At 42.9% G+C, this 14053-nt stretch overlaps 1 protein-coding gene and 1 non-coding gene across 2 annotated transcripts; one reads left to right on the plus strand and one right to left on the minus strand.

Moving 5' to 3' along the window:
• The first annotated feature begins 4166 nt into the window (after positions 1-4166).
• Positions 4167-12644, plus strand: TMEM37 (transmembrane protein 37). The gene is made up of 2 exons (XM_032794022.2): positions 4167-4411; positions 8635-12644. The coding sequence occupies exons 1-2, from the start codon at positions 4391-4393 to the stop codon at positions 9205-9207; spliced, it is 594 nt and encodes a 197-aa protein (XP_032649913.1). The 5' UTR covers positions 4167-4390; the 3' UTR covers positions 9208-12644.
• A 653-nt stretch (positions 12645-13297) lies between these two features.
• Positions 13298-13371, minus strand: TRNAK-UUU (transfer RNA lysine (anticodon UUU)). Its single transcript has one exon. It is a non-coding gene; the product is annotated as a tRNA-Lys (tRNA).
• Between the last annotated feature and the right edge of the window lie 682 nt (positions 13372-14053).

Genomic DNA, 14053 nt, shown 5'->3' on the forward strand with positions numbered 1-14053 from the left:
ACAACACTAGCAGCTGCTGCTGCAGACAACAGTACTGCCCTTTGCAGAAGTGAGGGGAAATCTAACAGCAGGTGATATTTTCTTCCAAGGCTATTTTATTCTTAATGGAGCATGTGAGAGATTACTCACTGGTTCAGATTTTGTTCACAGCTCTGCTAGCATAAATCAGGAGCAGCTCAATGTAAAATAAGATTGGAATTGGACTGTGTATGTGCACCCCTTCCCCCCCTACATGTGGAGATGAGGGTTTAGTGAGCAGAATGGATGTGTTTAACCTTCTGGACAAAGAGATGCTCCAAGTATTAACCCCATCCAGAAACTTTCAAAGTGCCAGCTTAAAGCCCTGGAGGAAAAGCTGGTATTGATTGTATTGTATTTTTAGAGTAATTTAGGAGAACACTTGCTCTCTCCCCTTACTTCTGAATATTTGGCGGCCAGAGGAAGGCGGGGTGTTCATACTGTGTAGGGTCTTCAATTCTGCACTCACCCCACTCTTTTTCCCAAAGGAGACAGTGTTATCAACATTGAGGATTTGCCCCAGTAATAGCCATGAGTGGGCAGCTACAAAAACAATCCCGAGCATAAACTAGCCAATTTACTGCAAGCAGTAAAGGTGCAGCTCACCCTTGCTTGAAACCAGAGTAAACTGTACCAATGCACACTGCAGTGTATAGCAGCTTTGTTGTTTACACTACAATTTTGTACTAGTTTAGCTAGAACAGCGGCTTACATCGTTGATGCTGACAAAGTCCAGATGGGCTCCAAAGCATGCCACAAGGCCTGGTAAAAGAGATGGGTGGAAATTTGTTCATTTCTTTAGCCTTTTTTTTATTTTTTAGTTGAGTCCTTTTATTGAGATTCAATCAACTGGGTACTTTGTTATTTATTCCTGAACATGTTTAATGAAGTAAGGTTTGGATGTTCCATAAGGAAAAAAGTAATTCACTTACACATCCATCTCTTCGTGAGACGTTGAGCTCTTACAAATGAGTATTTTAGCTAATCCAAATTTGTTTAGTGGAGAGGATACCTTCATTTCTGTGCATGTTATGCTTTAATAAAACCTAGCACACATTTTATAGCACTTTTCTTCTTCAAAGCTCTTTACGAACATTATCTAATTGATCCCACAGTGACTCTCTGAGGCGAGTATACAGTACCGCCAACCCCAAGAGTTCAAAAATCATGAGTCAGGCTTCAGAAAATAATGAGATTGGTTTAAACATCATAGGCTCTTAAAAATATATATTCATATGAGGAGCTTTCCATTTGCCTCTTGGTTTGTTAGCCTCCACCTGTCTCCAGTCATGTTTCCAAGCTTTTCTCTGCACCCATATAGGCTGGAAAGTTACTTTTTTAAAACTGAAAGTGGAGGTTCTCACCTCATCACACGCCTCCAGCAGCTGGAGCTTTACAAAAAACACCAAACACAGCAAAATTCGTGCTAGAAATCAAACAAGCTGGCAATATCGCAGAGAGATATTATTTTCCCTGCTCCCAGAAGCTTTGTATTTTGCTTCATCCCATATTGTGTCCTTTTGTCTGATTTTTACCATTAACAAAAACCAGGTTTACCCACCGTAAGCCACACAACCGCTTGTTTTGGCTGACACACAACCACTTGTTTTGGCCCCAATCCTGTCAAGGAACTGACTGAGGCAATATCTGAGCCATTAGCAATTATCTTTGAAAAGTCATGGAAGATGGGAGAGATTCCAGGAGACTGGGAAACAGCAAATATAGTGCCCATCTATAAAAAGGGAAATAAGGACAGCCTGGGGAATTACAGACCAGCCAGTTTAACTTCTGTACCCGGAAAGATAATGGAGCAAATAATTAAGCAATCAATTTGCAAACATCTAGAAGATCATAAGATAGTAAGTAACAGTCAACATGAATTTGTCAAGAACAAATCGTGTCAAACCAACTTGATAGATTTTTTTGACAGGGTAACAAGCTTTGTGAATGAGGGTAGGGGGGGAGCGGTAGACATGGTATATCTTAACTTTAGTAAAGATTTTGTTAACTGTCCCTCATGACCTTCTCATAAATAAACTAGGGAAATGCATACTAAATGGAGCTACTATAAGGTGGGTGAAAAACTGACTGGAGAGTAGAGAGAGTAGTTATCAGTGGTTCACAATGATGCTGGAAGGGCATAACGCAGAGATCAAATCTGGGTCCAGTTCTGTTCAATATCTTCATCAATGATTTAGATAATGGCACAGAGTACACTTATAAAGTTTGTGGATGATACCAAGCTTGGAGGGGTTGCAAGTGCTTTGGAGGATAGGATTAAAATTCAAAATGATCTGGACAAACTGGAGAAATGGTCTGAAGTAAATAGGATGAAATTCAATAAGGACAAATGTAAAGTACTCCACTTACAACGGAACAATCAGTTGCACACACATAAAATGGGAAATGACTGCCTAGGAAGGAGTAGTGCGGATGTAAATACAAAAAAACAATTACAGCCTATTATTTTTCTACCTTTGTGCTTACAACTTGGAAACTGAAGATTAGAAGCTTGAAGATAGCTGAGAGCCAGACAAAGACACACACCCAAACATTCCCTCCCTCAGCTTTTGAAAAAATCCAGTTTCCTGATTGGTCCTCTGGTCAGGTGTTTGGTTCCCTTTGTTAACCCTTTACAGGTGAAAGAAACATTAACCCTTAGCTATCTGTTTGACAGTTGCACACACATAAAATGGGAAATGACTGCCTAGGAAGGAGTAGTGCGGAAAAGGATCTGGGTATCGTAGTGGCTCACAAGCTAAGTGAGAGTCAACAGTGTAATACTGTTGCAATAAAAGCAAACATCATTCTGGGTTATATTAGTAGGAGTGTTGTAAGCAAGACACAAGAAGTAATTCTTCTGCTCTACTCGGTGCTGATTAGGCTTCAACTGGAGTACTGTATCCAGTTTTGGGCACCACATTTCAGGAGAGATGTGGACAAATTGGAGAAAGTCCAGAGAAGAGCAACAAAAATAATTAAAGATCTAGAAAACATGACCTATGAGGGAAGATTTTAAAAATTGGGTTTGTTTAGTCTGGAGAAGAGAAGGCTGAGAGGGGACGATAACAGTTTTCAGGTACATAAAAGGTTGTTACAAGGAGGAGGGAGAAGAATTGTTCCTCTTAACCTCTGAGGATAGGACAAGAAGCAATGGGCTTAAATGGCAGCCAGGGAGGTTTAGGTTGGACAGTAGGAAAAACTTCCTATCAGGGTGGTTAAGCATGGAATAAATTGCCTAAGGAGGTGGTGGAATCTCTGTCATTGGAGGTTTTTAAGAGCTGGTTAGACAAACACGTGTCAGGGATGGTCTAGAGATAATACTTAGTCCTGCCATGAGTGCAAGCCACTGGACTAGATCAGTAGTTCTCAGAGCCCGTGCGCCGCTTGTTCAGGGAAAGCCCCTGGCAGGCCGGGCCACTTTGTTTACCTGCTGTGTCCGCAGGTTTGGCCGATTGCGGCTCCCACTGGCTGTGGTTCACCGCTCCAGGCCAATGGGGCAGTGGGAAGCGGTGCGGGCCGAGGGATGTGCTGGCTGCCCTTCCTGCAGCCCCCATTTGCCTGGAGCGGCGAACCGTGGCCAGTGGGAGCCACGATGGGGCGAACCTGCGGACGCAGCAGGTAAACAAACCGGCCCGGCCTGCCAGGAGCTGTCCCTGAACAAGTGGTGGCCCGGCTTTGAGAACCACTGGCTAGATGACCTCTCCAGCTCCCAGCCAGCCCTATGAGTCTAAGATTCACACACATTTAAAACTAACCAGCTCTGGACTGAACAGGCCAGGGCCACTCAGGGGCCCAAATCTTAGCTCCAGGAGGTCCTTAGCACCCACCCCGGTGTGAACCAGGGAGGAAGGGCCTCTGGCCCTGCCCAGGCTGGAGACCCCAAATCCCCTAGGGACAAACGGGAGAGACCACAGGGACTCCGGGTGCTGCTGTCCAGCTCCCTCTGCTTCCAACCCCCCCGCTGCCCTCCCTCGCCCTCGCCTCTGCCCCGAGGCTGCCTGCCGCCGCCCGCGCCCTCCCCCGGCTCCCAGAGGTCGCTTGTTGCTGTGCTCGGAGCGCTTCGCTAACCTCCGCCTCCCTCCCTCCCTCCTCTGCGGCCGCGGCCGCCTCCCCCGGGCTGCGCTGCTGCTGACTCAGCCAAAGGGGAAACTCAAAGGGCAGCAGCCGGCCCTGCCTTGCCGCAGCCCCCGGCTTCCCTGACCCCGGCAGGATGTGGGCAGGCTGGCTGCTGCCCCCCGCTGTCCCGGCCGGGACCCTCCAGCTCTGACCTGGGCGCGGGCGGCGAGAGCTTGTTGTTGTCAGCACCTGAGGCGAAGCGAAGCAAAGTTTCTCTCTGGTCTCCTCCTCGCCGCAGGCAGCCGGAGCCAGCATGACAGCCATAGCGGTGCAGGTAATGAGGGGACACCGGGGCCCCGAGTGCCTGGCTAGGGGGAGATCTCGGCTGTTTTGACTAGACAGATGCAGTCAGTGTTGATGCAGAGACGCTGGGGTCTTGCTGTCTTTTTTTCCCTTTGTTCTCCCGCTGGAGGCTTAAATGTTTATCAGCCTGCGAGCTGAACTGCTGCTATGCTGAGTTCTTGCTACCTGGTGCTCTTCATCGTCTTCCTTGTGCACAAAAAAACTTCCTCCAGATGTACCTTTCCAGGTCCCTTTTGAAATAAACGGGAGAGCTTCTCTAGGAGCTCTGTCCAGAGCAGAGTATTGGTGCATTAGTCTCACCCAAATAATGGAAAGTCACCGGGGTTAGGAAGGGACCTATTGCCTTCTAAATCTAGTCTGACCTTTCCTCAGAGAGATTTCTTAATTAGCGCAAAGTGAACCCCAAAAGCTGTATTCTTACTGTTCCGTGTCTGAGTTTAAATCCACTCAATGATCATTTAACACCAAGCCTTATTTTGACTGGCTGCAGTACATACTAGTACATAGTTATTAGTATAATATGTGGCTGGGAAGTGCCTAGGTCTGGAAAAATGATTTGCACCATAGTGTAACAAGAGTTTGCTCTTATATAGAAAGTAAGAGATTTTATTAACAAGTGGCTATAGTGTGAGACTTGTCTATCCAATTAGTCTTAATACTAATTAATAAATCAAAGTTAGTCCATTTCCTTTCCCTACCCCCACTGTATTGTGTGTTGTTTACAAAGTTCTCCATCACTGATATGTTGCTTTCACTTCAGCAGTATGACTCTTCCTCTAAGCGTCTTGTGACGCTTTATATGAAAGATGATATTTTCAAAATAAAGTACATGAGTATGGTGAAAGGAGGTGTTTAGGCTTGGTGACAGAGGAAACTCCCTGACAATGAGATCTCTTAAGCGATGGAACACTGTAATCTCCCAAAGAAAGTGAGTGCAGCCCCCTCATTTGAGAAATGTAAGACTGGATTGGACCAAACTGTAGAACAAGTTCTGGAGGAATCAGTCCTGCACTGGCAAGGAGGCTGACTGGACAGGCTAATCAGTCTATACACCCCTAGATGGTGTTGGGTGTGCATTACAACATGCAGTGCTGCACCACTCTGAAAGAAAGCTTGCTGGCTGTGTGAGAACATACCTGTTGATGCTAACAGTAACTTACTTAATAAGTACTTCACAGTAGTTAGTCATTTGGGGATTTAGTTCTACTTATTAAGCCCATCCATGTCAGAACCAACAGATATGTCACTCTGAGATATCCAATTAAAACCAGCTTTCATTTATTTTAAAACAATTCCATGTATTTTAAAATGTATATTGACCTAATCAGTGTAGCATGTGGTGGGAATAAAACCAGACAAATATTAGTTGGTAACAAGCCAAACTCATGCCCACCTTTACCACCACCCCAGACAATTAAATATTCCAAGCATATATAAAGGAAGAATGGTCTGCTAGGGTTAACGCATAGGCCTGGAAAACAGGAGACCTGAGTTCTATTTCTAGCCCGGACACAGACTTTCTCTGACCTTGGGCAAGTCACTGCACTGCAAAGTTGCTGAGATTTAAGACCCATGAGTAGGAGATACAGAGTCCAAGGTTTTATGCAGCCTGGGTGTATTTTGTCTTTAGCTATCATGGAATGCATGGTTGAAAACCTATCTAAGGGGAGAGTGAGCAAGTGCTGGGGGAGGAGAACAGCAGAATGCAGGGAGGCACAGAACAGCCAGTGTATTTGGGCTTTGGAGCCACCTGCTCTCACTGAGTCACAGGCAGTAGATTGGCAGGGGTAGTGTTATAAAATATTCCCTGTCAGAATTTGCTACTTTGCTGTTATTGAGCACACTTGAGTGATACAGGCAACACTAAGCTACTGAAATAGCCATACTTGCCCCAGGCACCCAAATGCTATTTGCACAGGGGATTGGAGTAAGTTAATGCTGACCTACTCAGCAATAATGTGCATGCGGTTTAGTAGTATATAATACGGTATTTTTGGAAGGGACTGACAGTAGAAGATGCTGAACACTTGAAAATCTGACTCTAACTGTGGATATTGAACACCTGAAAATCTGGCTTTAAGATTGTAATCTTTGGGGGCAGGGATTGTGTTTTTTTTCTTGAGAGTGTGTATTGTTCCTAGTACAATTGGGCTCTGATATCTGACTAAGTGTCAGTTCTGCCTTTATATTCCAGGATAATACAGAATTAATATCCTGGGACCGAAACAGCTATAGGTGCTCTGCGTAGGATGTTACATGACTGTGCAAAGTTCCAGCATTATGACTCAATATCTTGTGGATATCTTTGTACAGTACAATAATTTGAACAAAATCCGAGAGTGTTTCCTCATGAATAGGATATTCTGTGAACATATAGGCTCTAAAAACTGAGTACACTAAGCACTCACATACAATTTTAAAAACAACTCAAAGGATTAAAGATTTTAGAGTCTCAGAAGTAACATTTTAGTGTTCATGTATTACTATTTTAAAAACTCTTGTTTTTAAAACCCTCTTGGCAGGTTCAGTGTAATACTTCTATCCCTACCATTTCCATTAGGCAAACAATTTTTTCCCCACTTTCCTTTTGGCTCATACGCCAAACATTGCTCTGCATCATGTGTTTCCTGTTTGTGTTCTAGCACCATCAGCAGTATTAGCCTCACTCTAGGGATAAGGATTGTTAGTGACCTTGTGCCCCATTGGCTGGCTAGTTGTGGAGTGGTTGAGCACGAAGGATTGTTCACCGTACACAAATGGGGCTGTTTTAACAATTGTGGTTCATTTTTGAGAGAACTGGATTTAAATAATACAGGTCAGATGCTGCTTCCCTGGCTTTACTCCTACTTTACTAGTAGTCCCATTGGCTTCAGTGGGATTACTCCTGGTTGTAAGGCACTGTTTAACATGAACAAGGCTATCATAAGCTGCCCCCTAGTTCGAAGGTTCAGGCTCACACTCTTTATTCAGACAAAACTCCCATTGACTTTCACAAAGTGCAGTGTTGAGCTGATGATCTAATGGAGAATACTCTACAGATTCCAGTAGTTAAAAAGAAGGTCAAAACATGATCCTAAAGTTATATGGCAGCTCTCTTTTTAATCTCCAAAAAAGCATATTACAAATTGTTTCATTAAGCGATTAGGCCTGAGTCTCTTTTCACTAGCACAAATTGTATACCAAGAGGAATACCATTGAAATTAATGGTGTAACACCAGTTTTTCATCAGGGTAAGTGAGATGGGAATCAGGCCCAGTGAGTGTTTACATTCATGAAGGCTGGGTTTCTATGGAGACTGCAGGAGTTAATGCACCCCAGCCCCCATTCTCCCCTTAGGCTCCTTTGACAATCTCAGCCTACATCTGGTGCATAGGAGGCATTGTTATCTTTAAGGTTGTAGTCATTTCCACTGGAACCTCCTCTTTTCCATGGCTAGTGCCTTTCTGAAATTTCAGTTTTTTGGTCTGAAATTTTCCATGCTTGGTTTCTGTTCCAAGAGTGACATTTTTTTCTTTTTTTAATTTGCGCAGAATCTGTGTGGCCATCTTTGAGTGATAGGAGAGTGGGGGAAATACACATTTCCCAATGTAAAGTAAATTCTTATTTTCCGTACAGTAGTGTCTTAAGGCCCCAGTCCTGATCAGGGCTCTATTGCTCTTGGCATTGTACAAATACACAGTCAGAGACAGTTCCTACCCAAATCTAAAGTCCAGATCTTGAAAACACGTCTGCATGTGCTTAACTTTCCATAAGTGAGTATGTAGTAAGGAGTCCTGCTAAAGTCAGCAGGACCATTCACATGTGCAAATTTAAGCACATGCATAAGTATTCACAGAATTGGGGCCTAAATGGACAAGACAGACAAAGTGAAGCAGAATAATGACTTGCACAAGGCTGCGATCAAGCAGGGAAGTCAACACACAGCACGAGTCCCATATGTTGCTTCAACCACAATGCCATTCTTCTTCTCTAATTTTAAAGATATATATACACTACAGGACCTATTTAGTCAAACGTGAGATTAGGGCATTAATTTTTATTTATTATTATTATTTATTATTATTAAGCATGCATTCACATAATTTCTAAAGCCTGTTCATTTTGTTCCTAGGACTTAAATATATATTTATCTTGAGTAGTAACTAAAACAGATGAATTTTGTAACTTGTTTTCTTTTGTAATGTCTCTTTTAAGGCACAGAGATTGCTTGCTCACAGAAGACCCAAGAAATCATTCTTTGAGACTTTCATCAGAAGCCTCATTATTTTGTGCGTGGCAATAGCAGTTGTCCTGTCATCAGTTTCAGTTTGCGATGGCCACTGGCTTTTTGCAAAAGGACAGTTGTTTGGACTGTGGCACTTCTGCACCGTAGCCAACAGCACCATATTGAAATGTGTCACTGATCTGAATCAGGCCAGTGTGGAAGGGATTAATTTTGGAATGATTCTTGCAAGAAGTGTGGTGTCTCTTGCTGTGGTTGTAGCAATATTTGGCCTGGAACTTCTGATGGTCTCCCAGGTCTGTGAAGACACTAATTCAAGACGAAAATGGTCAATGGGATCAATCCTTATTATTCTCTCATTTCTCCTGTCCTCCAGTGGAGTCCTGAGTTTTTTAATCCTCCTGAAGGACTACATTACCTTCATGGGCTTCACACTGACCTTTTGGTGTGAGTTCATTGCTGCCTGCCTTTTCTTCCTTAATGGAATGAGCGGACTTCACATTAACAGCATAACATACCCATGGAACAGAGCAAGAAAATTCTAGAACTGGTGAAAGTATTCTGCTTTTGTGTCATCAATTTTGCCAGTTAGACTGGAAAAATCAGTCAAATGAAATTGGGAAAGGACATCAGGTTTTTAAAGTCATTTGCAAAGAGAAAAGATTTGAGATAGTCTGAGAATTTCATAGGATGTACCCACAGTTCACTGAGGATGGCTGCAGGGGAAAAATTAAGACCTGCTCTAATTTTAAATGAAATTTTCTGCAGTAGTAGATAACAAAATAAGAAAAGACTCCTATTTTGTTTTAAATTTTAAAAAAGCATCTGAAGTGTTTTATGGATAAAAGACCTGAAAATTGCAATCTACACCAGTTGTTTTAAAGTACTGGGGTCAAACACTCTGTGTGGTGCTTTGGGGTTTGGTATTGCTTTTTCTCTCCCTATCTTCAGTTGCTCTTCTTGAGTATACGAACAGAGCGTGAGAAGGAATGCATGCCCAGCATGTTCAGCCTGCCCGATGGAGCTTCATTTCAAATTGGACAGACTATTTATGTCTGGTCACGTTTATCAGCGTGGCATATTGAAAATCTTTATCAGGGTTTCACACCCCATCATTCTCTTCACAAGACATGAGTGAAACAGGTCTGAATCAATGTTAATTAGCTCATGTTTTCCAACTGTCACTTGTGTCCCCTATAACTATCCTTTCCATATATAATATATTAGAGGTTTGGGGTGTGTACATCCACTATGGTTAGGATATAGGGCCAGAGTCTCATTTTGTCTCCAGCCCCTAGCAGCACAGAGAGATTGGATTGTGGATATACATGGCCTGCAGATAAGGTGAGCAGACAGCAGATGTGAAAAATCAGGACGGGGGTTGGCGGTAATAGGAGCCTATATAAGAAAAAGACCCAAAAATTGGGATTGTCCCTATAAAATTGGGACATCTGGTCACCCTACCAGCAGAGAATTCCTTGAGGAAAAGGGAACTAGCCACTGGCATAAAGCCAGCAGTGCCTGTTCCTGCACCAGCCACCCTATTCCAGCCTCTTCTGGTGTAGGCACTCATGAGATACTTTAGTAAAGGCCAGTGCAGACGGACTCAGAATTAGGGAGCTCCAACTGGCTCCCTGATATCCCCACAGAGGCGACTTTGGCCCATAGGGTTAATTAAAGTTCAGCCTTGCTATTTCTGATCATTCATTTGTCCATTCTCGTTTCACTTCGCTCCCAGGACAAGCATGTCTGAGAGTGTTAAGCTAGCTGATGTGATTTACTCCACCATGGTGACCCTTCACCCTGCATTTTACCATAGACAGTCAAAATTATTCTGGTTGCACAATACCAATAATTCCCAGTGAGTCAACAGGAATTACTGCACCCGTGTAGCTAGAGAAATAAACTCATTCACTTTGCCATGTAGAAGCTCTTCTGTGATGAGAAAGAAAATCTGTAGACCTGACAATTTAGACAGAATGATATCCCCTTGTGATTTAAAATCAGGAAACATAAAAAAATAAACTTCCCCAAAAATGAGGTAACCAGAGGGGCTGATTCTGCATTCACTGAGTGCTGGCGTAAATCAGGAGTAACTCCATTGAAGTCAGTGAAATTGCTGGTGTGATGGAGACCAAAATGCCAGGCCTAAGATCTCTAATTAAAAAGATGCATACATTCATTACAGCTTTAAAAGTTGTTGATGTAGTAAAATTAGTCAAGCTGTCGACTGTCTGTTCAAGTTCCTGCATGGCTGGCAGAAGCAGAATACAAATTCTTTTCAATATCCTTCCTATTCAAAGGAGAACACTCCATTGACGATGGATTAAAACATTTACAAAGTGTTTCACAGCATCTGATAAAATCTATTTTATGTCTTCTGGAAAGATTTTTTTTATTTCTATAAAGAAAAATATTTAAACATGCACCCTCTTCATAGTTATATTGAATCAATAATTCTTGAGCAAGGCATTTAATCTCCTGTACTACACCAGTTTCTAAAACATACTCTTCCACCCAGTGCAAACACACCGGTATAGTTTGTAGAATAAATGAACTGGAAAGAGAATGCTATTTATGTGAGCCATGAATAAATGTCATCCTTTGTGCAAATCTGTTCTGTAAAGCCAAGAATCATAAGCACTGACTACATATATTTTGTAATCTTGTACAATGCTCTTAAACTGACCGCTCATTTTCTAATCAGGAAATATTCTCATATCTTCTTTTTAAGAGATGTCAACTTTCACAGACTAAACTCCTAAACCTTTTTGTGTTCCTCATCAGTACAGCAAGAGTGAGTTTTCAGTCCAGATCTAGATATGTTTGTCTTGTTCTGGTAAACTTCCATTGTTCCCTAGCACCCTCGTTTGTATGTCTTTTTGATATGATAATGCACTAAGCTAAGTTACCCAGAATAACTACTGAATTTTATCTTTTTGCAATATTGGGCCTATTCCTGCATTTCTTATGCATCTAAAACTCCTGTGCCTTCAGTAGGAATTTAGCACAAGGAATACTAGATACATGCCCCTGGATCTGCCTATGACATGCTGCACTGTGATCCTAGCATTTTCTCTTGTTTAAATAAGGTGCTTTTGCTTCACCGAATTGCAGTTTGTTTAACATAACTAGAAGCTGAACCTGCAACCACTTAACTCATGGGAAGAGTCCCATTGATTTCAGTAGGGCTACTTTTATGAGCAAGTGTTTGCAGGATCAAGCCCCAAATTGTTGCACTTTGGTTATATCAACCATGTCAGTCTGTGGAGTGAGTGCCTTAAGCCATCGTTAAGTAGTGTTTCAGTATGTGGTACTGGGATACAAACACAGAGTGCCTCTGAGCAGGATGAACCAGTGATGGAGCACTTGCATGAGATCCATGACCAGTGTATCCATGGTTTTGTGGAGACACAACACTTGATGAAATTACATTCCTTCTTGGTAACTTCAAAACAATGGATATAAATGAGGTATGCACTTTGAGGCCACCCTTAACACTAGCAAGAATTAGACCCAGGGTGCTCTTGTCCTGCTTCTTTTGGAAGGAGGAGGGGAAAGTGGACCCTGAGTTGTATATCCTCACTAGTCACATGTAAAGAGGAAAAATCAGAGAATGAGTTAGAGTCCACATGGAACACATAACAGTTGCTTGTGCTTAAGGATGGTCCTGTACAGTTTTATGAATAAATGAAAAGTCTTCTTTGAAAAAGTCCCCTACTGAAAGAATTGTGCAGTTTCCTTCTGTAGCTGGCTTTGTCTAGCAAATTATTGTGCTTGATTATTACATTGTGATTATAAGGTGTATTTTGTTAGTAAATGCTGTAGAACAGGATAATACTACTGTTCATTTTTCTTAGGCTGTTGCATCTAATAAATGCCTGTATATACAGTAGTTTGTACCTTTTCTAAAGCCTAAGACAAAAAAAAAAGGTTGAAAGTCAATATTCCTGAAGTTGATGATGTTACTACTTTGAAATAAGAGGACTATTCAGTTCAACTATAATTTGTTTCTATGCAACCTTATGAATAGATTTTATCTGGATTCTTCATGCCCCCCACCGCTGCCCCTTTAAATATGTACATAATCTCACATGTGTATGAAGACACACACGCTAAAGAAAACTGATCAGCAAGGCAGCTGGAGAAACTATTGCTGTTACATCTTGATCTATACTCAAATATGGCCAGCTGGTCTGTTGTAACCTACACCCACTTAATATCTAATATGGAGACTACTCATGTCCCCCTTAGCCTGACAGTCAGGCCAGCTCTCTGAGAGGGGAAATGCAGTCTGCAGTGTTTCATGTAGATTAGGGGCAACACCATTGACCCTACATAGGCACACATGCATGCACCTCCCTTCTGTTACATATTGTTTTATGTATTCTGTATTCATGGACTCATAGGGTTGGAAGGGACCTCAGGAGGTCATCTAGTCCAACCCCTTGCTCAGAGGAGGGCCAATCCCCAGACAGATTTTTGCTGTAGATTCCTAAATGGCCCCCTCAAGGATTGGACTCGCAACCCTTGGTTTGGCAGGCCAATGTTCAAACCACTGAGCTATCCCTCCCCTCACCAAAGAAGGACTCCAGAAAGACACATTTTTTTTAAAAATCTCAGAGAGTAATTCTTCAGCTGACCAGGGACTTGAACCCTGGACCCTCAGATTAAAAGTCTGAGGCTCTACCAACTGAGCTAGTCAGGCTTTATGTCCATTTGTGCATTTTCAATCTTTCTCCTTTCCCTCACTAGGCAACCACATTACAAATGTTGCCTGCCCTCCCATTTCTATATTGGTCTTTGAGTTTGGGATAATGGCAACTAAGTGAAATATATAAGAATGACCTGATCTCTGTTCCAGAAGTTTTATTTGGAGGTTGTGGTGCTAGGGGCTAGGTCCTAGGATTGTGAGTTAGGACTCCTGGTTCTACCAACAAAATTTACATGTGGTTGTGGGCATGTAGGAGGGTGTGGCCCTCTCTTGCTGTCAGTATCTGAGGGAGGCCACACCCTCCTACATGCCCACAACGACGTGTAAATTTTGTCAGACCCCCGGAACAAGTCTTAAAAAAGGGGGAAGTTAGCAGTCTCTAGGGCTCCAAACCTGAGGCAGGGTAGAGCAGAAAATAGTTCAGGGGGCCCAGGCAAGGGCAGGGCACCAAACAAACCGTCTAGCATCCTAGCTTAGTGGACAGTAGACCAACACAGGTCTCCACTGTCTCCCAGCCCAGGGCCCTAACAGTGGCACTGCCACTGGGTCAGTGGGGATCCAGCCACAACACACTGACCTAGAATCAGCCAGCAGGGTAGCCAGACAGTAGTCAGCTGCCCCAGGCAACTTCCTCCCCTCCCCTCAGGGTACCTGAACCCTGAGGTCATCTTCCATCT

Source organism: Chelonoidis abingdonii, chromosome 10 (genome assembly GCF_003597395.2).
Source record: "Chelonoidis abingdonii isolate Lonesome George chromosome 10, CheloAbing_2.0, whole genome shotgun sequence".
NCBI classification, from domain to species: domain Eukaryota; kingdom Metazoa; phylum Chordata; order Testudines; family Testudinidae; genus Chelonoidis; species Chelonoidis abingdonii.

What these genes read in the sequence shown, in the direction of transcription:
- TMEM37 (XM_032794022.2), top strand. Translation starts at nt 4,391, where the DNA reads ATGACAGCCATAGCGGTGCAG. An exon ending in TGACAGCCATAGCGGTGCAG is followed by an intron (nt 4,412 to 8,634) that starts GTAATGAGGGGA and finishes GTCTCTTTTAAG; the next exon opens with GCACAGAGATTGCTTGCTCA.